Source organism: Globicephala melas, chromosome 5 (genome assembly GCF_963455315.2).
Source record: "Globicephala melas chromosome 5, mGloMel1.2, whole genome shotgun sequence".
Classification (NCBI taxonomy): Eukaryota; Metazoa; Chordata; class Mammalia; order Artiodactyla; family Delphinidae; genus Globicephala; species Globicephala melas.
The window spans coordinates 95,396,845-95,423,941 of NC_083318.1; the positions used below are offsets into that span (position 1 = coordinate 95,396,845).

The 27,097-nt window shown below is 42.6% G+C and overlaps 1 protein-coding gene across 2 annotated transcripts in view; it reads left to right on the top strand.

Annotated features, from left to right (window-relative positions):
• Positions 1–27,097, top strand: part of FRAS1 (Fraser extracellular matrix complex subunit 1) — a 465,438-nt gene that overhangs the window by 243,133 nt on the left and 195,208 nt on the right. For both annotated transcript variants that reach the window (XM_030877950.2, XM_060299521.1), the window contains 5 exons: positions 112–255; positions 8,301–8,441; positions 10,043–10,183; positions 11,482–11,658; positions 25,509–25,649. In XM_030877950.2, the coding sequence (XP_030733810.2) occupies positions 112–255; positions 8,301–8,441; positions 10,043–10,183; positions 11,482–11,658; positions 25,509–25,649 (744 nt within the window). The remainder of the gene's footprint in view (positions 1–111; positions 256–8,300; positions 8,442–10,042; positions 10,184–11,481; positions 11,659–25,508; positions 25,650–27,097) is intronic.

Genomic DNA, 27,097 nt, shown 5'->3' on the forward strand with positions numbered 1-27,097 from the left:
CCTGTGGTGCAGGTATGTGCATAGTGAAGGAGTGAAAATCCTCGTCGTAAATTCTAAAGCCTTTGAAGAAGAATGGCAACTAGTCCTTTCTACCGTCTTTTGTTCCTGCAGCCTGCCACGAGTCCTGTGCGGCCTGCTGGGGTCCCACAGAGAAGCACTGCTTGGCCTGCAGAGACCCCTTCCAAGTGCTGAGAGAGGGCAGCTGTGAGAGCAGCTGTGGCGACGGGTTTTACAACAAGCAGGGGACTTGCAGTGGTAAGTGTCCGGCTTTGCAGGCCAAAGCGATTTTTCCTTTTCCAGCCTCCCTTGTTTCATTCAAATCATAGCACCAAAAATCAGTGTTTCTTTTACTCAACAAATATGCAAATGCTGCTAAGATTGACGGTGTTTTAGCAGCTTACGAAACATGTTTCTTTTCCACTGGCAGAATCCCCATTAATACCTTTGCCTGCAACTACTCGTTAGGTTGGGAGCTCTCTGTAGCCTCCTCCTGTATCTGAAGACCAGGAGGCTCAGGCTGCTTGCTCCAGGCCCACAGCTGGAGGGAGAGGAGCGGGGCTTCCTTGCTCCAAATGCCAAACTCTTCATCAACACCAGACTGCCTTCCAAATATGCATGGGGACAAGACACTCTTAGGCCAGCCAAGGGCCACCCTGCCTTCGGTGTTGGTGCCACTGAATTAAAGCTGAAGCAGTTATTGTCTATTCTACCTTTAACAACCATTACAGACAATGAGAGTTAACCCAGCATAGTGCTTCCTGTGCTGAGCACTGTCCCAGGTGCTTTCTAAACATGAACCAATTGAGAGGCAGGAATGTATTGCGGGGCGGGGGGTGGGGGGGGAGCATGACCTTGGGCAAGTTACTTAATCTCTTCCTGTGTCAGTTTCCCATTTGTAAAATGGGAACAATAGTAGTACCCGTGGTACACAGAATTATGGTTCTCAGAGATGCCCACGTCCTAGTCACAGGCATCTGTGAATATACTGCCTCAGATGACAAAAGAGACTTTGTAGGTGTGATTAAGGTAAGGATCTTGAGATGGGGGAGATTATCCTGGATTATCTGAGTGGGCCAGCGTAATCCCAGGGGTCCTTATATGAGGGAGACAGGAGGATCAGAGTCAGAAAAGGAGACCTGAAACAGGAGCAGAGGTCAGAGTGATACCAGGGATGGGCTATGAGCATGCAGGCAGCCTATAGAACCTGGAAGGAGACAAGGAAATGGATCCCGCACGCCCCTGCCAGAGCTTCCAGAAGGAATGCAGTCCTGCCAATGCTTTGATTTTGGGACCTCTGACCTCTTACGCTTTATGATAATAAATTTGTGTTGTTTTAAGCCACTGAGCTTGTGGTCATTTGTTACAGCAGCAATGGGAAACTAACACACACCCAGCTCAGAAGGCTGTTTCAAGGACTGAGTTAACGTATGCAAGGCATTGAGCACAGTGCCTGGCACGGAGTAGGTGCTATGTGAGTATTTAGTGTTTAATCCTCACAATTTCATGAGGTAGTTATTATCATCCTCATTTTTCAGATGAAGAAACAGAGAGGTTAAGAAACCTGCCTAGGGCTTCCCTGGTGGCGCAGTGGTTGAGAGTCCGCGTGCCGATGCAGGGGACACGGGTTCGTGCCCCGGTCCGGGAAGATCCCACACGCCGCGGAGCGGCTGGCCCGTGAGCCATGGCCGCTGAGCCTGCGCGTCCAGAGCCTGTGCTCCGCAACGGGAGAGGCCACAACAGTGAGAGGCCCGCGTACCGCAAAAAAAAAAAAAAAAAAGAAACCTGCCTAAGGTCACGTAACTAATAAGGGGCAGAGTTGGAGTTCAGGCTAGGTCTTCTGGGTTTAGATCTTAACTGCCTCTTCGCTGCTCTACCGCTCCCTGTAATGTGATACCTCCTTATGCACCTCTGCCCATTTTCCCCTCTCTTCTCCTTCTCCTCTCCCTTGATCCTCCTCTCCCCCTTCCTCCTTGTCTTCCTGTCAGTCTTTAGATCAGCCGGCTACCCCTGTGGACCCAGGCCCACAGGTAGGCACCTGATGGTGAATGAAAGGTTTGAATCCAGTTTATCATGATGGCCATACCTGTTGAAAGGCCTGATGACTTTTTTTTAATAACTGAGTCCACTAAATCAATAAAAAATATGTAGCCCATAAAACTTTCTGGAGTTATTGCCCTCATTTTGTTTGCTGAGCAGGGCAACAGCACAAATGAGATGATCTTTGGGACCTGACAAATCCACTTGTCCTGGGGAAGAGAGATACCCCCTGGCGGCTGCTTGCTTAAAGCTGTGCAGGGACCCATCAGCATCGCTGGTGTGAGAAATCTCACTCAATATGGACAAGTCACAGGTGGCTTTTGTGTGGATTCAGGAGAGAACAAGGAGAGAAAGGCAGGCTGCCATTACCCTGAGCATTGTAATCTTTTTCTGCTGACATCACTTTCCTGCTCAGTTAAACCAGATGTATTCTCTAAAGGTCAGCAGATGTCAAATCTGCACTAACTTAAAGGCCTGAGGCATTTACCCTTTAACTCCCCAAGGAGGCTGGCTACTGTCACTGACAAGGAGTGGTGACACGGACCTGCTACCGAGACGATATTATCTGGAATGAGAAAGCAACTTTTGCTAGGGATGCGTGTATGTAAAAGGAGGTACGGTTAGTGTGAGCCTGAGGCGGTGAGGGTTGGGAGTCTACTTGGGCAGAGAGGTTGAGTGAGGAAAGCCAGGTTTCCTTGCAGACTGGAAGAATTTTGAAAAAAGACTACTGAACAGGTGGCTTAGGGAGAGAGTATACATCTGAAATGCTATCTGTATACATTTTGCAACAAAGCAGAAAGAGAACTTTCAAACAGGAGGATGGACCATTGTTGACATTAGTCAGCCAACCAATCAATTGATCAATAGGTAATTACTGAATGCCTGCCATACGCTTAGCAGATACAAGACTTTGTGATGCCATTGGCATTGACCAGTGGCCCTTTTGATAGACAAGGCTGGAGTTTAAACTTTTCATAAAATTGTTCGAGTTCTCTAAGTTTGTATCAAATGCCTTCAGAAAGGTTCATAGAAATATTTTCTAAAGCAACAGTGAACCGAGTCGCTGATTGGTATCGGAATGTTAATTAAGATGCTAATAATGCCAACTTACTTTCAATTCAGATTAGTACTATTCGAGATAAAGACCAGCTGGTGTTGGTTTAATAATTTATAACCAAGCAACCCATATCTGTAGAAATCTCAAAGTTGAGTGCTGAGAAAAATCCAGCACAACCTGTTATAAATGGTGCTATGCCCTGGCTGAAAGAATTTACAACCACCAAGTTTGTCTGTGGTACATGCTTTGAGTTTTACAAATATTAGATATAAGGCGTGGGGAAATTCAAAGGACAAAACCTCCTCATTCTTTAGTCATGTAAGTACTTGAGCTATTATGAAGGGCTTTTCTGACTCTAGCTAACACAATAAATCAAAGCAAGTTCAGAGGTTTCTGTTAGCCATTCTCGCTCTCTTCCTTCCCCCTCTCCTTTTTTTCTCTTTCCTTCCTTTTATACCGATTTCCCTTCCTCACCTAGGCAACTATTTTAATTTTTTTTATCTTCTTGTTTTTATGGGCTCATGTAAAATTGGTATTGTTTTCAGCGAGTATACGTATATGTATGTTTTTCTTAAATGATACCATGTTATAGAGTTCACGTTGTTCTTTTTTTCACTCAGCGGTATGTTTTTCAGATTCACCCAGTTGCTATATCATCTAGCCCTTTGTTTCTCACTGCTGCATAGTCCTTCCTGGTCTGCATCCCCTACAGCTCTCCCATCTGCTCTCCCAGGGACGGGATCCCTCAGTTCCTTCCATCTGCACACCATCACTAGGGAGCACCGGTGAACAACCTCCGACATGTCCTTTGATGAACTGGGTGGGAGGTTCCCTGGATGGATGGATAACCTGAGAGCAGAACTGTTGGTTTCTTTTTTTTTTTTTAATTTTAATTTATTCTTTAATTGTTGACTCTTCATTTTCTTTATGTGATAAGTAGTACCAGGTAGCTCACCAGCATCTACACTCCCAAGCATAAGGGCTCTTTCATCTCTACATCCTTGCCACCATTTGACATTATCAAACTTCAGGTTTTTTCCTGGTCAGTAGGTATACAAGGACATCCTATTTTAATTTGCATTTTTCTGATTATTAATGAGTTTGAGAATATCTTCAACTCCTGTTGGACTTTTGTGTTTCCTCTTTGATAAGTTGCTTTTTGATATGTTTTCCCCATTGTTTCATAGGCCTTGCTACCTTTTTATTGTTGATTTTATGGAATTCCTTGCACCTTATAGATATTAACTCTGTCAGTCATAAATATGCAAACATTTTCCCATTTCGTTACCTTTTAACCTTTAATGTGGTACCCTTTGTTGAACAGAAATCTCTAATTCATCATTTTTCACTTTAACATTTTGCTTTTGAATTTTTGTTTAAGAAGACCCACCCTGCTCAAGTTCACAAAGAAATTATACTGCAATTAATAGAAGAAATTCTATTAATTTCACAGTTTTTTCTTTATGTAGGTTGTTGATCCATCTGGAGTCTACTTCTGTATATAAGTTTAAGTAGTGATCCAGTTTGATTTTTTCTCCATTTCATGATCCAGTTTTCCCAGCATCATTTAGTGATTCAATCTAACCTTCTCCATTGATCCTTATTGGATATTAAGTTTCCATATGGACATAGGTCTATCTCTGAGCTGTTTGAGTAGTCCAAATTTCTGTTCTTGTACCACTCTCACATTGTTTTGCTTTGTTTTGTTTTGTCCCTTAATTTCTATTGCTTTGCAGTATGTCTCAATGTCTGATTGGGCAAATTCTCCCTTTCTTTCATCTTCATTTTTAAAGTTAACTATTCATGAACTTTAGAGTGTTTATTGAATTACTAATAAAATTCAACTGGAAGTTTTATTAATATTGTATTGAAGTTATAGACTAGTTTGGGGAGAAATGACATCTTCCTAATAATTTTATTTAAATTTACAAATTATATGCCAAGTATTACTTTAGATGTATCCTAAAACATTCGATCTGTAATGTTTTTATTGTTGGGCAATTCCAATTTTTAAAAAATTTCTGCAATTCTTTATTTCTGGGAAAATCCACTTGGCTTGTAGATTATTCAGTTCTGTGGATATGTCAGTTCTAGAGTAGAAGCTTCAGAAGTTTCTGGAGGGTTCTTCTGGAGAAGAACGCTTTTTAGATTCATTTTTGCTTCTTTGCTCCAGCTATGCGTTGAGGGGATGATTTTCTTCTTCTCTGATATGAAGGCCACTGCCTTTGTCCATTTACTGAAGATTATCTTGCCTTACATGTGTGCTTCTAGAGAGATGCTGAATCCTCTAGGATGCAGGGTGGAACACTTGGCCCCATCAGTTGCCGTCCTTTTTCTCAAGTTCTTGAAATCTTTTTCAGGAGGTTAGTATGGTGTAGGTGGATTGAGAGAACAGACAGAATACATCTCAGTAGTTCTCTATTCCTGAAACACCGATTCTCTGATAGTGAGAAGAAGTTTGTTTTGCTTGTTTTTAAAGAATTTAGCCAGTGAGCATGGAATAGATTGAGTCATAGACTTACCTGCAGCTGCATTCACCCTCACCTCCCTTTTCTACTCAGAAAAGGAGGACTTTCTCTGTTCTGTTCAAGTCTAATCTCTCCATCTGTACTTTTGAATGTAACTCCCCTTTTTTCTCCTAGATACGCTTTCAACAATTATTCTACCTCTTCTCTTTTTAAAAACCTTTCCCGGGGTCTGTATTTGCTTTGGGCTTTTACAGTATTGGAGAGACAATACATCCCCTTAACCCCTCCCCCCACTTTTTTTTAAATTGGAGTATAATTGCTTTACTATGTCGTGCTAGTTTCTGGTGTACAATGAAGTGAATCAGCTATATGTATACATATATCCCCTCCCTCTCAGACCTCTCTCCGCCCCCGCCATCCCCCCCATCTAGGTCATCACAGAGCACGGAGCTGAGCTCCCTGAGCTATACAGCTATCTATTTTACACATGGTAGTGTATTTATGTCAAACCTAATCTCCCAATTCATCCCACCCTCCCTTTCCCATTCTGTGTCCACACGTCTGTTCTCTACATCTCTATTCCTGCCCTGGAAATAGGTTCATCTGTACTATTTTTCTAGTTATTTCACCTCTATCTATACCCTTGCATTCACAGCCAGGAGCCTTTAAAGGAACAGTTTATAATCATGGCCTTCACTTTCGTTCTGTCTTATGACTCCACTGAAATGGTTATGGCACAGGTCACTCGTGTCCCAATTTCTGAGTGAAGTGAACCCCCTTCAGTCTTTATTTGTCCTCTCTGTGCTGTTAATGTCTTCCTTCATGAAACTTCTTCCTTTCTTGGATTCTCAGCCACCACACTCCTGTTTTCTCTCCTACCTTTGGATCATTTCTTCTTAGTTACCTTTGCTAGTTTTTTTCTTTTTTCAGTACATTTTGGTGCTCTCCAGATCCTTGACTACTTCTTTCTTATCCATCATGCTTTTACTGAATAAATCAACTAATTTCTGATTTCAACAACCCCTATGTGATGACCCCCCAGCCTCTCCCCAGAGTCTCAGAACTCTAAATCAGGCCGTTTATTGGACTGCGCGTATCTCAAACTGAGTCTGTTGTAATCCCCCTCTCTCCTTTTCGTGTTCCTTGAGTGGCATCACTCGTCTCCATGCCAGACCCCAGGCAGCCATCTGAGACACTTTCACCGACACAGCTCTCAAATCCATCACCTCATTCACAGCCTTGATTCAGCTCCCTCTCATCTTGTTCTGTGAGCATTGCTACGCTATTCCAGCAAGGCCCCCAACTCTCCTTCCTCACCCCTCCAAACTGTCTCCAAACTAAAGCCAAAATGATCCTTCTTATACACAAACATAACCATATTTTTACCTTGTTTAAATCTGTGTAGGGGCCACGGGCGTCTTTCATAGGATGAGAATCTAGACTATAGAGTTTGGCATACAAGTTACTATGGCCCTTCCCACTTTGCCAGCCGAATGAACTGCTGTTTCCCAGGATTTCCCAAGCTCTGGGCCTGTACTCGCCTCGCGGCTTCGGCCAGGAGTACATTCCCATCAGCTTGGCATGCTCTGACTCGCTTTCCAAGACAATGCTCAAGGGTCATTTCTTCTATGAATCCTTTCTTAACCTTTCATACCTCCTACCCCACACACATTCTGTTGAAATTTTTATTGTGTCTATACAGACCAATCTGAGTGATATGTTTAATACTGCTAATATTGCATATGTTTATCTCCCTCTGGTAGACTTAACAAGCCCCTTAAAGCAGAGACCAAGTTGATTTGGGTTTTGTGTCTCTACCACCTGGCACAGTACTTGACACAGAGCTTAAGAAATGTTTTGGGGGCTAAATGAATGGATAAGTGAATGAGTAGATCCTGGAAGGCTGTGTGAAGTTCAGTTATTTCAACCAAATTTTGTAGCATGACCTTGCTTAGTAGAACTCTGAATTCCTGAATTCTCTCTCCAACCAGTGTTGTCAGATAAAATATAGGATGAAATATTTGGGACAAACTTAAACTAAAAAAGTATTCATTATTTATCTGGAAATTCAAATTTACTGAGCATTTTTATTTGCCAAATCTGGCAACCCTACCACCAAGGCTGTTTTGACTTTTTTTTTTTTAATAAATTTATTTATTTATTTATATTTTTAATTTTTGGCTGCATTGGGTCTTTGTTGCTGCTTGTGGGCTTTCTCTAGTTGCGGCGAGAGGGGGCTACTCTTTGTTGCAGTGCGCAGGCTTCTCATTGCGGTGGCTTCTCTTATTGAAGAGCACAGGCTCTAGGTGCACGGGCTTCAGCAGTTGTGGCTCGTGAGCTGTAGAGCGCAGGCTCAGTAGTTGTGGCGCACGGGCTTAGTTGCTCCGCTGCATGTGGGATCCTCCCAGGCCAGGGCTTGAACCCATGTCCTCAGGCGGACTCTCAACCACTGCGCCACCAGGAAAGTCCAGCTGTTTTGACTTTAAATCCCATATTAAATTGGATACACTGGTAGGTGGGCCTCAGAGTGTTTGTTATGCTTAGTTTAATTAATAATTATTTGTTTCTCCTTCAACTGCGAAAACAGAAATGTTGGAATCAAGGAAATAGAACTTATCTGAGCAGCCAAAGAAAGTGATTACTATGTTGATACCAATTATGGACGTTGTGAAGAATAGACTTTCACTTCTCCCTTTGCTCACTATTGATTTTCTTTGATGGGTTTTCCTCCCCCTTAGCTTGTGATCAGTCCTGTAAGAGTTGTGGCCCCAATAGTCCCAGATGTCTTACCTGTGCTGAGAAGACCATGTTGCATGATGGGAAATGCATTTCTGAATGTCCTGGTGGGTACTATGCTGATGCCACTGGCAAATGCAAAGGTAAGACGTGGGTAATTGTTATCATCGTCACCATCATCATAATCATCATCAAAAAAGTATTTAATACATTTAATATATGTTTATATATATATATTTAATACATTTAATAATTTAATACATTTAATACATGTTTGATTATAGATGGTGCTATATGCTGCTCATTTGGAAGTTTGTGATGCATTCCCCTAATGTGTGCATGATGGAAAAATGGCAAGTTAAAAGGAATATCTTTTCCTTATAGAACCTATGTGTATCTGGTACACATTAGATCTCCAGTGATCTCATCACTGGATCTTTTTGAAATGCCGAGAACATCTTTAAGATCTTTACACAATCCTTGTGTACTTGTAAACCATCACTAACTCAGGTTGTGGGTGTGACAGAATCATTCCATAGATGGCATTTATAAGCACATATATTGGCAACTACAGCACACCACAAAAATAAAATTAAAAAGTAAATCAAGTTTGGTAGATTATAAAGCTAAAGTGTGTACCTATTAAAAATTTGGTTTTATGTGCTATTTATATAGTGTTTCTTTCAGATTTATACAACTTAAACTACGAAACATCCCCATTTGAGGTGGGAACTTATTGCTGCCTAGGACACCTTGGTGGTCCTTCTTCTCCAAAACAAACACACGTATTCTTACTTCCACCTGTTGGCAGGATACTTACACCTGTCCCACACCTTGTCTTATTAACCTCCTGTTTGTTTGCCAACCTCTTTACTTATACAGTGTTCATCCCTTTTCCTCAATATCCTGCCCTCAACGGTCTGATCCTGTCCCCACACTCCCCTCTCCCAGCTCCTGACCATGGTCCTCCAGAGCCTTCTTGCAGTATCTCACTCCTGTCCCTTAGGACAGCATGGTACCATCTGCCTCTTGGAGCCAGAGATGTCCCACTGTTACCAACCAGGACAAAAGCAGCAGAGACGCATGCCTCACATTGCCATACATAGTGGTCAGATTCTTTAATATAATTCTTACTTAGAATCCTAAAATGTCCAGTTGTAATGTCTTAAATTACCATTTAGTCCAACCTCTTGCCATACCTATGCCAAGGAAACTAGGCCTGGGGAGACCCAGACTTGGCTAAGGGCATAAGTTAGGGAATAGGCCCGTCAGAATCCCAGTGCTCCCAACATCCAGACCCATGAACTTTCCCCTCTTCCCTATTCACATGGGAGTTTTAGGTTCGGACAGACCTAGGGCTAAATCCCAGCTCTGCTACTAAATTTTTTGATTCCCCAAGACCTCGGTTTTCTCATCTGTAAAATGGGGTTAATAATACCTACCTCATAATGTTGCTATGAAGGTTAAAAGTGGCAATATGTATAAAACACTTAATACAAACATACATAAAGGGTAGCTAATAAATAATTGATAGAACATGGTGAAAGATGGGTAAAGGGGCAATGTGGGCAGTTCTGGTGCTATAACCACCTTCGAACACATATATCTCTTGATTTTGTGCAACAGCTGAAGGGGGATTGAGTGATAGATGAGAGGGCTTCCTAGCACATAAGGAGCCTGGCCAAGAAGTAGGCACCCTAGTCGCCTCGGTCCCATTGTGTTCCCCTCTTCCTCTCTTCCTCAGTTTGTCACAACTCGTGTGCCAGCTGCTCAGGACCCTCGGCCTCTCACTGTACAGCCTGCATCTACCCCCAGGCCCTGCGCCAAGGTCACTGTCTGCCCAGCTGTGGAGAGGGCTTCTACCCTGACCACGGGATCTGCAAAGGTATCACTGGCATCACCATCATTCTTGAGAGACTTTCCCATCACAAGGACATAGATATAAGTTACTTTTCGGGGCAACTTTTCCTCTAGTGTATCCTATATGGTTATGTATGCATTATATGCTTTTTTTCATTACCAAGGGATAATCTGAAAAATCACATTTGAATATTTGTGAAGACACTCAAAAGGGTATGATTTTTCTGGCCATTCTTGAGAGGAATGTCATTCCCTTTACCGTGGTACATTAAAACAACCCAACTCTTATTTCCTTCTTTTTCTGTTCTCTGACCATTGCTAATGTTTTTCTTAGTCTTCATTTTGTTTTTCCCTGAAGAGCTTCTTTTTGTTAATGACACTGTTGAGCAAACTGAGACTTACTAGCAATGCCTCTGGGTTAAGTAAAATGGAAACTCTTCAATAGCTGTTTGCCAAAAAGGCTTTGGGCTCATTGGGAGGACAGTCTCATTTGAGCCTTTTGAAACTAGAACATTGGGAGCAAACACTTGAATTAAGTAAAAGGTTAATTTGTTTACTTATACGTAGGGCACCTTGGAAAAGAATGTGAGAATAGTTACAAGAAAAATATATTTAAAACAGGGATGCTGCAATAGATATTCTGAAAAAGAAAATTTAGAGAATCTTTTAAAGGACAGTAGAGGTCATTATATCAGGATGTGGGCAGGAGAGATTTCGAGTACTCTCTTTGGCTCTGATCTTCGCCAGTAGCCAAGGAAAACCAGAACCTGGGATGGATTGTCAAATGCTTGCTGCTGCTCTAAAGGGGCCTCTTCCTTGTCTAGAAGAGCAGCCTTTCCTCACATAAATTCTAAGATCAATTTGTTGCCTGGACCCCTCTATAGTGAGTGATGGATGCCGTAATGGACAGTAACACCAGTACCATTTTTGCACAAAATACAGTAACGGACCTTACAGGAATGCTTCTTAAAATCTCCCATGAAAACTGAGGCTGTAATGTTAAATCGTCATCCACTGTATGTGAATCTCTGGAGAACCAAGCCAATATTGTCCAGTTTGCTTTTTTTTTTTCCCGCCCATGATATAGCCTGGCAGCCCTTCCAGGACCTGAGAGATGTGACTAGCTAACATCACCCTCATTTGGCCTCTCACAGATATTGTTATTATCACCTTGGGCTTTGTATAGAACACTAGAAAAACAGTTTCCTGAAAAGATGTATCTGGTGCACTTTTCTGAGTGCTTTTGACTTCATTAGGGACTCCCCTTGGTTGCAACATCTATCTGATCCTTGGATTTTTCCTGCATTTTATTCCTCTTGGCAGGCTGTCATTCCTCTTGCCTGACTTGTGTGGGTCCAGAGAGCTCTCAGTGCACCCAGTGTAAGAAGCCAGAGGAAGGATTGCACATTGAGCAGCTCTCTGGGGCAAACATCACCTCTGGCGAGTGTCTGTCCCAGTGCAGAGCCCAGTTTTACTTGGAGAACACTGGGCTGTGTGAAGGTAAGTAAGCCTGATTTGAGGAAATGTTAGGTAGCTTCTGGGCTTACCTCTTGAGGGATCCTGTGAGGTGGGACCAAAGCCAGAAGATCAGTGGCTCCTGGATGCTTGTGGCTAGAGCAGAAGACCGACATGCAGAAGAGTGGCCCCCACTGATGTCCTCCTTCCCTTTGTGCGTAATAGGTGATCTTAAAGAGCTAGTTGCTTTTACCCCGCTGCCCCCAGAGATACACTCTCAGAAATTCCTGGTGAGAGTTCTTTCAGAGACAGTATGAGTAACCGAGACAGACCCAGAACTCATTGTAGAATTCTGTTTATTATTTGTACAATTTGCTACTCTTAATATGAATTGGTCTCTTCAGGGCAAAATCTGGACTTCTGTCAAAATTTAGAAGTGATTCCTGCCATCGTTTTGGCATATCGTCTACAGAGAATTGATGCCATCCTGAATAATTTGACTCAGAGCTGGGTCATCTATAAATGGTTGAAGATGAGATGAAGGGGAGATACATATAATTTCTTGGGAGGTAGGGGAGGCCCCGCTCTGCTCCTACAAGAACGTTCCTTGCTGTTGGATGAAATTTTTAACTCTCAAGCTACTTGGAAAACAATTCTACTTATATTTTTCATTGTAAACATATGTTCATTAAGGAAAATTTTGAATGTAGAAAAAAGTAAAAAAGTAGTCTACCCACCATCTACCAGCTAAACCCAGTTGCCTTTACCATTTTGCTATAATATATCTGAGTCTTTTTTCCTGTACGCTTTGAGTTTTTATTTTTGCAACATAACTGTAAGCATACTGCAGACTCAATTTTGTATTACAAGCTTAAAATTTAAAGTGGCTTCAATTTTACATTGGAATGTACTCCCACATGGAAATGCTGGATTTCAAGGTTAGGTTAAAAGATTTTGGACACGGTGGGTTATACTGCAGAGTAGAAATATGCAGAATTGGAATACAGAGACCCCAGGCCAGACACTTCAGCTGTCTAAGCCTTTGCATCCACAGCATTAGAATAGGGATAATTATCTTTCACACAAGCTTTTTTTTTTTTTTTTTGCGGTACGCGGGCCTCTCACTGTCGTGGCCTCTCCCATTGCGGAGCACAGGCTCCGGACGCATAGGCTCAGCGGCCATGGCTCACGGGCCCAGCCGCTCCGTGGCATGTGGGATCCTCCCGGACCGGGGCACGAACCCTTGTCCCCTGCGTCGGCAGGCGGACTCTCAACCACTGCGCCATCAGGGAAGCCCTCGCACAAGCTTTTTGCCAGGATCAAAGGAGGTGCAGTGTGTGAAAGTGCTTGGTAAATTGTAAAGCCCCCATGATCACTTGGTATAAATTTCGGTCCATATACTCAGGTATTCACGAACATTATAAGGGTAACCCACTGCTCCCTGGGATGCACCAGGCTCCAGGGGTTTTACATGGTGTCTAAAATTCGGGGAGGGTCTCTAGTCCCCAGACATGCTGGTTTCCACCCATATATGCACTGCCCAAAATTTCCATGGTCCCTTAAACTCTCGTGGCTCTGTTTCCACAGCCACTTACAAAATATGGGAATCTTTGTCACTAAGAGTCCCAATGCCTTCCCAAAGCGCACACCACACAGCCTTCCCTTCTGATCCTAGGACAAATAAAGAAGAAATCTTCCCAGGTTACTCAGAGTGGTTAATGTCCTCCTATGATTTTGATCACTTTCTTAAAAATGAAAAATAGGGAATTTAGAGAGGGATCAGAAAAGAGAAACAAAAATAATGAACAATTTAAAAGTTAAATTGTTGGGCTTCCCTGGTGGTGCAGTGGTTGAGAGTCCGCCTGCCGATGCAGGGTACGCGGGTTCGTGCCTCGGTCTGGGAGGATCCCACATGCCGCGGAGCGGCTGGGCCCGTGAGCCATGGCCGCTGAGCCTGCGCGTCCGGAGCCTGTGCTCCGCAACGGGAGAGGCCACAACAGTGAGAGGCCCGCGTACCAAAAAAAAAAAAAAAAAAAAAGTTGTTAATATAAATTAGAGTAACCAGGGTTATTCAGCCAGAAAATAGTATTCCTGTTGATTTGGTGCACACCATGATGCAGACACTGTGAGAAGTGCCTTATTTGTTTTTTTTTCCCACTAGGTCCTGATACTAGCCTTATGGGGTCAGTGAAGGAACTTAGGTTAGAAGAAGTTAAGGCTGTAACTTGCTCAGTGTCATGTAGCCAGTACAGAGTAGAGTCCAGTGGGGACCTGAGTCAGCCAGGCTCCAGTAGCCATGCACTACACCAGCGTGCTACTATAATATGGTCGCCGAAGGGGCAAAAGCACAGCATTACAATGCTGTAGGGTTGAGACGTCTTAAATTTCCGAAAGCATCCTTGACCAAGGGGAATGTTCTGGGAATCCCTTTTACAGACACCTTTTAAAAAAGATTAGAATCTAATCCCTCTGGAATGATTTAATTATGGTCCCCTGTGAAAGGGCTAGATTGACCTCTTGAGGACCTTGCAGCCCCGAGATTTTATGCTTATTCACACAATATTGTTAGGTATCACACATATAGCTCTCTACTCACATTTACTACCAAATCCCATGCAATCTCTGCTAGGGAGATTGTTGTACTCAATTTATTAGTGATGAGAATGTGGTAGAAAGAGGTTAATTGAGTTGCCCAAGATTCCACTGGGAAACTGAGTGCAACCACCAGTTGTTACCAACCTTACCTGAGTATTAAGTGTGTTCATTGATGTATTTCCTGTCACTCGTCCCGTATCTCTGGCAACCTTTCTGCCTTCCCACAATCTGTTCCATTTTCAATTCTGCCGAAGCCTCGTCTCAGAACTCAGGCCTGGGAGCCCTGTGAGAATGCATTGGGCACGCCTTCTCACACACACGAGAAATACCCTCTCCTCTTTAAGGAACGTTTTAAAAGGTTGGAGTTTTTGTGTGTGCCACTGAGAGTTGATTTTTACAGACCTTTTCATCTCAAGTGCTTTTCTATAAAGAAGAAAAAAAACCAACTGTTTTCTGGAACTCTCCCTCTTCCTTTCTCTGAGACTGCAGCACAGAGGGATTAGCATATTACCACAGCTAATGAAAGTGAGAGGCAGATGCATTACAGGAAGAAGCAATTTACTTTAGAATCTGAAAATTGTCAGAAGTTATTATAAAAGTTTCTACTCTGAGCTACATGACAAACCCAGGAATTATCTGGAGGAAGATGAAGCAAATTTACTCAAGATATTTGACGAAGATCCAAGTCTGGGATTGAAGGATGAAAAAATATAAAATTAACAAACAGTGACCAAAGAGAATATTGCTTATTATCAGCTGGAGAACAGTCTGCCTTTATTCATTCCTTCTACAAATGTTTCCTGAGTATCCCCTGGGTGCCAGGCATTTTCTAGGGACTTGGGGTGCCCTCGTGAATGAGTCAGATGAAATCCCTGCTCTCATGGAATTTATATTCTAGTGAGAGAAACGGAAAATAATAAATGAATAACAACAGCAGCAACGAAACCCACGACATACACTTAGCTAGTGGTCTGTACTATGAAATCCACATGAGGGAGGTGGGGAAGACAGAGGGGTGGGCTGAGGTAGGCTCCCAAGCAGAAGCACTTTGGTGAGATGGGACAGAAACCTGCATGTGTTTTTCCTGCGTTTTTGGTTCACTCTCAGAAATGAACTTGGGTACTTCAGAAGATGGAGCTTTGACTTTATGCTTCTTTTATACACAGCCTCTGTGTTTTCAAAGTGTAGCTAGAATTGCTGGTACGAAATAAAATCTGTCACTAATTGTAGAAGATAATTTGGAGGTGCTTTCAGTAGTCCGCCAAAATTGTACATGTTTAAATATTAATCTTGAGTATTAGCTGAAAGAAGGACTTCAGTAATTTTTTTTTTTTTTTTTTTTTTTTTTTTTTTGCGGTACGCGGGCCTCTCACTGCTGTGGCCTCTCCCGTTGCGGAGCACAGGCTCCGGACGCGCAGGTTCAGCGGCCATGGCTCACGGGCCCAGCCGCTCCACGGCATGCGGGATCCTCCCAGATCAGGGCACGAACCCCTGCACCGGCAGGCGGACTCTCAACCACTGCGCCACCAGGGAAGCCCCGGACTTCAGTAATTTTATCCAGAGTTCATCTCACCTGTTTAACTGATTACTCACTAGCATTGACAGATTCTAGTTTCTAAAACAAAAACCCCAAGAAACACCTGTCAGTAGCCTTGCACAAATAAAACAAAACAAATTAATAAAAACCAGGCCTGGGCTTCCCTGGTGGTGCAGTTGTTGAGAGTCCGCCTGCCGATGCAGGGGACACGGGTTCGTGCCCCGGTGCGGGAAGATCCCACGTGCCGCGGAGTGGCTGGGCCCGTGAGCCATGGCCGCTGAGCCTGAACATCCGGAGCCTGTGCTCCGCAACGGGAGAGGCCACAGCAGTGAGAGGCCCGCGTACCGCAAAAAAAAAAAAAAAAAAAAAAAAAAAAACAGGCCTTCCAGAACAAGATCAAGGACCATCCCTTACTTTTTCATTCATCTTCCCCACTAAGTTTCCATGCCTCTGGGAGCTGGTGTGAGTCTAAATGAGGTCTCCAGGGCAGAGCTGGGTAGGGACCCCTACGTCGCCCAACTCAGGGGCACTATTCTCATGGTAATTTATGTGACTGGTGACTTCTGGAGTCATTTAGTGACTGGGCAGCCCAGGGTGGATGGACAGGAGGAAGGACCTGGGACTCCTGTCACTGGGAGGCCTCTCCTGTCTCCTATGGGTATTCTTAAGATCAGGTCAGATTGCTCAACTCAGTCTCAGGTTCTCCTTTTAAAAAATCCTGTATTTTTATTTGCTAAATCTGGGTAACCTAGTAATAGATGTTTTTGGTTTTTTTGTCTATATTTTTTAAGTTTCTGTATATGTAAAATGCATGCAATGAGAAGAAATAAAAATTAGGATTTTTTAGAAGTTTATATAATTGAGATTATATAAAAGGGCAGAAGTTCTCCTTCCACTCTTGCTGAGGATTTTTTTTTTTTTTTTTCATTTAAGGGATTCAACTATTTTGAAGACCCAGTTTTTGGTTGAGGTCTCTCTGTAGAGCAGAACTTCTCAAAGGAAACTCCTGAGAATCTTGTTAAGACGTGGATTCAGATTTCGTAGGTCTGGGGTGGGTTCTGAGCTTCCGCGTTTATAACATGTTCCAGGTGAGGTTGATACTCCTGGTCCACAGACCATAGTTTGAGTAAGCAAAGTCTCTAACTAAAGAAGGAGAGTTTCCCTGGTGGCACAGTGGTTGAGAGTCCGCTTGCCGATGCAGGGGACACGGGTTCGTGCCCCGGTCTGGGAAGATCCCACATGCTGCGGAGCGGCTGGGCGCGTGAGCCATGGCCGCTGAGCCTGTGCGTCCGGAGCCTGTGCTCCGCAATGAGTAGAGGCCACGACAGTGAGAGGCCCGCGTACCGCAAAAAAAAAAGGATAACTATACCACTTTATCATATCACTGGTGTAACTTCTTTCTAACGATAGCAGTTTTTAAAAAATCCTAATTTTTACTTCTTCTCATTGCATGCATTTTACATATTACAGAAACTTAAAAAATATAGACAAAAAAACCAAAAACATCTATTACTAGGTTTCCCAGATTTAGCAAATACAAATACAGGATTTTTTAAAAATCTGATGTAAAATTCAATGCTAAAAATTTTGAAAGCCTCCATCAAATTACTTTAAAGGAAAAGATTGATTGCCAAAATCAGCCCAAGAAGACATAGAAAGCCTGAGTAAATCAAAAGTCATACATAAAATGGAAAAGGTTAACAAAGAACTTCCTCAGAAAGAGGACTAAGTTTAGACAGTTTAATGTGTGAGTTATTAAAACCATCTAAAACCCAAATAAATAAATCTTATAAAATTATAAAATCCCAGAGCATAGAAAAAGATAGTATATTTTAGAATACACTTGCTTTTTGGTCCAGCATAACACTAATGCCAAAGTTAGAGCATTAGAAAGAAAAAACTATAGATTCTAGATAAAATTCCTTTAAAAAGATCAAGTTGAATTCAGAACTACGTTAAAAGTTTTAATGTTTATATAAGCTTATTTTAATACTGTATAAATCACCTCATATTGAGATATTAGATAATTTATCATGTCAAAGGAGAAAAAAATATGATCACGGTTATTTGCTGAAAATCTGTCTTAACTAGATCCACATTTGATTCTTTTATTTAAATCATGATCTATTCTTCATATAAGGAAAAGCCTCATAGTAAATCAGGAAGATGATTTACTTAGTAAATCAGGAAGATGATTTATATGAAAAATACAGGATTAGGAAATAAAAATATTTAGCACATAAAAAATGAAATGTTTAGTATGCCCAAGTATTACCTGAGATATTCTAAAATATTTTGCACTCTTTATCTGAAATTCAAATTTAACTAGGTGTCCTTTATTTTATCTGTAAATCCTACCTATAACCCTTCTATCTTCTATCTCTTTTAAACTTTTGATATAGATTCTTACAGTTATTTACACACACACACATATATATATCACTTTATTGTTTATAAAATTCCATACAACCAAGAATTTGATTGGAAATCATGTGTGTTTATATTTACTTCCATTTTATAGATGAAGAAAGTGAGGCTTCGAATGAACCAACTAAAGAATAGTTTAGCAGTGGGGGATCCTGGGCTCTCATAGAGGACATGGTTGCTTAGGAAATAGTTCCTTCTTTCCATCCTAGATCCTTTGTTCTTCATTTTGCCCTAGAACTTTACAATTTAATTTCAGGCCAGGCCATCTCAATTAATGGTCCAGCTCAATCACCATGTCAACAACTGGGCAGTGGTGGAGCAGCATGGGATATGGACATAGTTGGGATGATTGGACTACCCACATAAATTGCCCCGATTCTGTGGCAAATTAATGATGGATTTTTTCAGTTCCCATACAGTTCAGCAAGAGGGTTCAAGATAATATACTTTTGAGGAAATTACAAGTTTTATTTTAAAAATGAACTCTGGGGACTTCCCTGGTGGTCCAGTGGTTAAGTCTCCCAACTCCCAATACAGGGGGCCCGGGTTTGATCCCTGGTCAGGAACCGAGATCCCGCATGCCACAACTAAAAAGAAAGATCCCGCATGCCACAACTAAAAAGAAAGATCCCGCATGCCACTACTAAGACCCGGCACAGCCAAATAAATATTTAATAAAAAAATTAAAATGAACTCTGTAGTACAATAATGAATTTTACCTACATATTTTCTAATGTATTATGTCAGTAGAAACATTGGGCTTCAAAAAAGAATGCAGAGATAATAAACATCCCAGTGGCCCCCATTCCTGCATTGCTGGCTTTTCATTAAATTTAGAATGATCACAGAGCTTTGGTCAGGGAAACATCAGGGAGATTTTAGCAACTAAATTTTTCCAAGCCTTCTTTTTCCGTCTTGAAGACAGTATTGCCTCCTTAGACGGATCTTACGGCATGGGGCAAAATTGCACAAAATCAATACAGGTTTGGTATGCATTTTTTTTCTAGTTTTATTGAGATATAATTGACATATAACATTGTATTAGTTTAAGCTGTACAACATAATGATTTGATATATGTTTATGTTGCAAAATGATCACCACAGTAGGTTTAGTTGACATCCATCACCTCACATAGTTGCAATTTTTTTTCTTGTGATGAGAACTTTTAAGATTTACTCTCAGCAACTTTCAAAAACACAACACAGTATTGTTAACTATAGTTACCATGCTGTACATTAGATTCCCCAGGACTTATTTATCTTATAACTGGAAGTTTGTACCTTTTGACCACCTTCACTCATTTCCCCTCCCCTCAGCCTTCCCTGCCCCCCCAACAATCACCAGTCTGTTGTCTGAACCTTATCATTCAGCCTCGCTCTAGCTCTTGGCTGTGTCTTAAACTTTTGTGATTGTCCAAGTCACTTTCTTTGTTCTCAGTGGCACCCAGTAGGTGAGGGTGTGCAAAGCCCTGTCCCTGTCTCAAAAGGGAGGATCTCAGTCAGCATCTAGATGCTGTCTGATTGGATCTGGACCCTTCTGCAACGGCTTCTAAATTGTGCCAATGAACCTCTTTCAGAGAAAGTCTGGGAGGTGGGTTTTCTGTCCACTCCCTCTGCACTGAGCCCCGAGGGCATGGGTAGCCAGTTAAGAACTGTTCCTCTGTTTGCTACAGTCCTAACTAAATCCACGTACTCAAGCCCTGCTGATCACCAGAGTCTGGCCGTCAAGGGGTGTGTCCTCTGGGCAGCAGCCACAAAAGCCAGGGCCCTGGAAGTGCACACAGGCTCTTTCCAGGAAGAAAGAGTGACCTGGAGCCAGGCAGAGGGAGGGCTTTACCTCGCGCCCAGGTCTCAGAAGAGGATTGCAGGCACTCAGCCTCTACGTGTGTGTTAAAGTAGAAGCCTGACCCTCAGGCTGCAGCTTTTAATGTATGCAAATATGTCTCTTTCAGGAAAAGACTGGGAGATGGGCATTTCTGACTGATGCCTCTGCCCTGAGCCCTGGGGGGACACAACCACCGCAAATCCTAGGCAGCTTGTGAAGAACTGTTTCTTTGTATGCTCTAGTCCTTGAGGTTTTCTGGATTCAAGCCCTTTTGGCTTTCAGAGTTAGAGTTTTGGGGTCCCATTTCTCAGGTGGAAGTCTTAAAGTTGGGATGCTAGATGTTAGTTGTAAACCCTTAACTCCTCAGGGAGAAGCTGGGCGTTGTGAGTTCCCTCCTGATTGTATGTCTCTGCCTTCCTACCCGTTTTGATGTGGGTTTTTGTCTTTTTCTTTCCCCTCATTCATCTAATGTGTAGGAGTTGCTCAGCTAGTTTCTGGATTTCTTTTAGAGGGAATTGTTCTGTGTGCAGCTGTAAATTTGGTATGACCATGGGAGGAAGTGAATTCAGGAGCCCCCTATGTTGCCATCTTGGACCAGAATGCCCATTTCTTTTTTTTTTAAATAAGAAAATTCATTGATTACTTTGATTAATTAATTAACTTGCTTTGGGTGAATGGGAAGAAATAAAGTACACTGTGGTATTTTGATCTATTTAGTTCTTAAGATTCACCAAAGGCCTTAAGGCACAGACCTTTAATTAAAGAAATAAATGGGGAGGGGTCGGCGTGCTCTGTTTAAGAGTATGTTACTATTTATGAAGTTGGGATTCCCTCGCGTTAATTGAATAAGATACGTAGCATCTGTATTAAGCAACGGTCTTTAATGTACTCCCTGGAGTGCTGACATAGCTGTACAAATGCATGCCTTCTAGAAATGTTCCATCTGCTTCACTTTCCCCTTCTTGCTTTTATAGCATGGGTGTGCTAGGCTTTGGGGATAGAAAGACGAAAAAGATACAGACCACACCTTAAGGAAAGCGTGATCAAGTTGAGAAGAGTGACACTGAACAAGTAATTAAAAGAACATGATACAGGTTGTAATGGCTGTAGGCACAAAATACAGGAAGAACACAAACAAGGAGACTGACTGTCGCGGGGAGAGGGTATGAGGAAAGATTTGCAAAGGAAAACCACATCATCCGGCTGTGGAGGATTAATGGGAATTCACCAGGGAAGAAGGTGGGAAAGGGCATTCTAGGCCAGGGACACAGCAAGCGCAAAGGCATGGCGTATCTGGAGAAGCATATCATGCATTTGGTACTCCTGCAGTATAAAGTCCAAAGGGGTGAGTTGTAGGGAGTGATACTGGAGACACGGGGGTGAGTCCTGTCTTGAAGGGCTGTGCTGTGCTCAGGAGTTTAGATGCTACAGCTTTTAGAGAACCAGTAAAAGATTTTAAGTAGGGGAATAATTTGGTCAGTTTGCATTTTATAGTGATCTCTCTGGCCGTGGTGTGGCAGGTAGGTTGGGAGAAACAGTGGGGCTGGTTAGAAAGCTGCTGATTTACTAATCCACATCAGGAGTGACGTTGAAGGTCTACACTGAGGGGCCATGGGGGTGGTTAAATTGGGATATTAGACAGAGATTTATGAAGTGGAAGTCAACCTACCTTGGCTGGGTTGTGGTGATGGAAAAGTAGAAGTCTTAAGGATCTCAGCATGAGTGTCTTGGTGAATGGTGGGGTAAAGGTGAGCCAGGGAAGACAAAGGGAAGACCAGGTAGGGGGTAGGATGTTGGGCTGGAGGTGGATAGTGAGTACAGTTTGGACAGAGGGAACGTGATGCCATAATTTATAACAAGTAGATAGCGATTGAGCTTGGAAATGGATACTGGTAGTATTGGGGGAATGAGGAATATGAGATACCGGTGAAACACCAAGCAGAGATATCCCTTAGGCAGTTAGATTTATGCAATTAGAGTTGAGGGTAAAAGTCAGAGCTGTACGCATAAATCTGGGACTCACCAGCATGGAGGTCATCATTAAAGCTATGGATGTTTGCCCAAGAGTGAGAAGAAAAGGGCAGAGGGTACAATTTTGGGAAGCTCCAGTATTCATGACGTAAACAGAGAAGGGCTGAAAAGAAAAGATCAACGAGAAAGGAGACCTAGAAGTGTCTGCCAGTGTTTCCATCCACCTACCCTGCCCCCCTCCCCCCCGCACCTTCCTACTAGCCCACCCTTTCAGTCAGCAGAAACTCATTTACTGAGAACTTGTGACATGCCCGGGACAGGTATTGCGGGAGTCACAGAGATGGAGATGTGATTTTTACTCTTTAAGGGTTCCCAATCTAGTGCGGTGTTGGGGAGGTAGGTTAGATCATGTTCATTAAAAAAAGAAAGAAGGGAAAGAAGGGTGAGGGAAAGAGGGAGAGCGATTTTATTTGACTTCACTCCTTTTAACGTTCATCCCTCATCACAGTATTCCTACTGCATGTCCTAGAGGATTTTGGTATTTACATCATAATTTGAAAGACATCTACCTCCAAAAATTGTTTTGACTTGAAAAGCCAGGAAATTTTATATATGAAAATTGGGATGCTGGCCCACTTTTTGTGTTATTAAAAAGAAAAAAAGTAGTGTTCATTGTCTGAAATTTAAATAGAAAATAGAATGAACAAAAAATTGATATGTTTTAATTGTTTGGGGTAAAATTTTTACCGGAGTCAGCTTGACTGGAATTTACAACCATCTGAGGACACTTTTAGTACTGACACTATTAGTGCTTAAGCAGCTCAGTTATGCTTTTTCGGAAATATACTCAGCCATCAACCGGAAAGCCATTCTCTAAAAATGTAGTGTTACGTGGAGAAATTATTCATAGAACTTTTTTCAGATCTGTAATGGAATTAGTCTTCCTTGAAGGATCTTAGACTTCAAACCAGAACTGCTGCTATGAAATCATTCCATAGCATGATAGACCCTCATAAAAGTCACTGAAATAGTGTAGACATTTCCAAAACCAGCACAGAATTGAAGTTTCATGAGCTTTTTTTAAAGATGCAAATGCCTGTAGTTGCAGAAAGAGAGTATCATAAAGAAAAAAATACATTGAGAGGAAGGTCACCCAGCATATCTTTTTCCCTCTGTGCCACACAGCAACTAACTAGCTCATTATCTATTTGGTTCTTAAACATTTCTAACGAAGGCAATTCTGAAGTCTGCCGTGGGGATGTCCAGTGAGGCTTATTTCTAAAATCTACTGGGAGGCAAAGGGCCTTTCTCCTGGAATTCTTGGCCCATCAACCTTTCAACTCATTTGTCCTCATTGCTTTCTTGTTTTGTATAATTCAATAACAATCTTTATTCACATTGAACCAGGTTATCACATTGATTTTGTGACCGAATGGAATGAGATGAAATAAGTTGTGTGCTCATAATGCGTTAATTCACCTTCTCCCAGTTTTCAATTCCACGATGATACGCTTTGATTTCCTATTTATTAAGGAGGTATAACAGGAAGAGCTAGAAATTTTAGCAATCTTGTAAAGTCTAATATGAACATATTAGTATTATCACAAATATATTTAAGTATGTAGAAGTATGTTTCTTCCCCACATCATCGTGGAAGGCTTTGTGTTGACGATATAAATTTAGCTGGTTTTTGAAATATTGCCACCTGACTTTCTATTACATGCTGTTTCACTTTGCGTTAAACGTCTTAAATAATTAGCTAATGTGTACCCCTCCTTTATAATATTTGCTTAGCTATTCTATTTTTTTTTAAAGAGGAAATATTTTCCCAGTGATTCTGAAAATACTTGGAAAAAAATTACTGTGACTTGTGCTATTAGAGTTGTTAACGAGGCAATGTAAAAACAAAAAAAGGAAATTATTTTAAAACGTGGAACTCTGGCTCTGTTTTTCATAGAGTAATAAATACTGTTGAACAGATAGAAAGTTCTGCAGTGTATCCAGGGAGGATAATCAGAGTTTTATCAACCAGTAAGGTGGGGTGTACTGCCCAATCCAAATGTGTCCTGGCCTTAACTCAGGAGCTGGGTCCTGGAGGCCTCCTGGTACAGGTATTAAACCTTTAGGTTCTGGGTTATGGATGAAGCAGGGTGCCAGGGTGGAGCACGAGACGGCTTAGGACAGCATCATATACCAGCCATATACCGGGAGTTTTGTACTTTAACAGCCAGTTAAACTACTGAACCAGGACATCCTAGCTCGTAACAGCCCCACATAAATCAAAGATTGAAATTTGCATTTTTATTGGGGGTTGGTGGAAATGGAGACCTCAGTGGGGTCAAATCCCATCTGGCTCTTCCAAGCTGCTGGTCTCTAAATAAATCTTCCAGGTGTTTGATAGAGGGGGCAGAGGAGGCAAAGAGGAGACTGAAGGTACTGTCGCTGCAGGCTGTGAATCTTGTCCATTGGAGAGAAGGTGGCCTGAAATGCATGGAGTCATCCCATGCATTGTCTTACAGTTGTTTCTCCAGCACCTAGACCTACCTGAGGCTTAGTAACAAATGAATGAATGAATGATTGGAGGTGAATGACCGGCTGTTTCAAATTGTAGATTTTGTTATTATTCAGATACGGTGAGGCCAAAAGATCAAGAGACGATTGCTGTAGGAGAGAGAGTTTGTTACTCACAGTTCCCAAGAGGAAGGGCATGTCACATGGGGGCCACACAGGGAAGCACTACAGTTGGTCAGGAGGCAGAAGGAGCGAGGGGAAGACGTGGGCAAGAGGCTTTATCATGGTTTCCGTGGGAAGAAACGAGTGAGGCAGGGTAAACAACCCTTGGAGTGTCCACAACAGTACGTATAGTTTATCCCTCATTTTATACATGACGGAGAGGGAGCCTTGAGAAATTATATACCTTAGTTGAGGTCACAGAGAGTTGTGATGTGATGCTCTTATTCTCTGTTATACTCCATCCCCCATTTATCATATTGCAGTTACATGCTTGTGTGTCTGTTGATGCAGCTAGTTTGGGCCGCTCGAAATGTTGGACAGTTCTTCTCACCTGTGTATGTTCAGTCGCCATCAGAGAGTAGACATCATATTAAACCTTTGTGGAATCAGTAAGTAAGGCTCCCATCACCTTTCTCTTTAATTTGCGCAGCCTGGTCAGCGGCCCATTGATGTGTGATGGTAGAGGCACTATCTTGAGACAAGGAGACCCGTTGTGGCTTGCTGTTCTTTATCTGACATTCTCTGAGAATGGGAACATGGGAAGAAAGAAATGGATGACTCTGCAAGTGGTGATTTCTGTTTTGTGGCATTTATGCCTTTCTTAATCTGGGTTCCACAGATGCTTGCTTTGTAGGATACATCCTTGAGAAAGAAGTATGTGAGATGTGTGCCCTGTCCTTGGAAACAAAACTCAGTGAATGCGCAGAACTTATATTGATGCAGGAATGTTAACAGGAGGGACAGAGCTACTGTCCTTGTCGAATGGTGGCTTTCCTGATTGTCTCCTCTGCTTTATCTTCCTTCCAGCTTGCCACCAATCCTGTTTTGGGTGTGCAGGGAAGAGCCCGCATAACTGCACAGCCTGCTGGCCTTCCCACGTGCTGTTGGATGGGCAGTGCCTCTCCCAGTGCCCAGATGGGTACTTTAACCTGGAAGGCAGTTGTACAGGTGAGTATGTAACATGCTGGGGCATATTCCCTGTGCCCATGTTTTATCTTCATAATGCAACCCGACTCGGTAATTAGAAACTTTGTCATACCAGGGGACTAGGAATGGGCTGTGAATCCTTGTCTTGAACTTGTAGGAGTCAAGGGATGGAGTGAGGGGAACAAGTGAAATTCTGTTCATCCAATAGGGAAGTGTGGATGAAATGAAAAATTAGAATCAGCTTTACCCTCTTCATACAGTGAGGGGTGGATTTAATGGTGGTGTTCATCACGGAGATGAGCTACCACAGGTTCTCATGCATTTTTGTGGGATCAGGCGTTTGGCATTGCCTCTGCAGGTTTCTGCCCTCCTTTGCCTGGCTGCAGCCTAATAAAGCAAAAGGAGAGAGAAGTATTTATTTTCTTCCTTGACATGTCAGTCCAATATGTGTTTTTGTTTTTTGCGGTATGCGGGCCTGTCACTGTTGTGGCCTCTCCTGTTGCGGAGCACAGGCTCCGGACGCGCAGGCTCAGTGGCCATGGCTCACGGGCCCAGCCGCTCCGTGGCATGTGGGATCCTCCCGGACCGGGGCACGAACCCGCGTCCCCTGCATTGGCAGGCGGACTCTCAACCACTGCACCACCCGGGAAGCCCAGTCTGATATGTTTTTAAGAGCACCTTTATATTTCAGTGACAGAGATTCTAGAAATTGCCAGTTCAGATTAGTGCAGGCTTTTGTTGGACTCGACAAAATACTAAAATTTAAGCACCTTACTGTAGCACTGTGTTTTCTTGTATCTACAGAAAAAAAGACAAGACAAAACACATTCTATTATGATTATGGTTTTATTTCTGAAAATAGAGTGTTGAGGCCAACTTACAGGAAAAAGCCCATGGTTATGAAATCGTTTGGTATGTGTTTCTGGAATCGGAAGACAGGTAGTAAATGTATAAAATATTTTTGAAATAAAGTAACACTTGTAAGATTCATCTGGCCTCCAACACCAAAGAGGAAATTTGCTGCGAACACAGATTGAGACCATTGAAGATCACTATTATATTCCTCCTGGAATTGTCTTCTTCCACTAGCTTTTTAGTCTCTGTAGGCCCCTGATGGGTTGCTTTACTTGAAACACTCTATCAAGCTCAGTGGTGGTGGTGGGGGGTGTTCCTGGTTTCTTTGTCACTGGGGTTGTCTTTGAACACTGTGGTCTGTCCTTATGTGCTCTCACCCTCGCCCAGTTGGTTTTCGTGTGTGGAGAATTGTTTGGGGAGGAAAGTCTGAGTAGCTCTACCTCTTCTCTGTCTGTGCCTCTGCCTGCTTGAAACCCGCAGATGGAGGGCACCGCGGGCGGCAGGGCACCAAGGTCACTGGAAATATTCTGGCAGGGAGGAAGCCCTGTGCGGTGGGAGATCGTCCTGAAGCGCTCGTATCTTTTGGACGTGCGTTTGCAAAGTTAAGAGGCTCA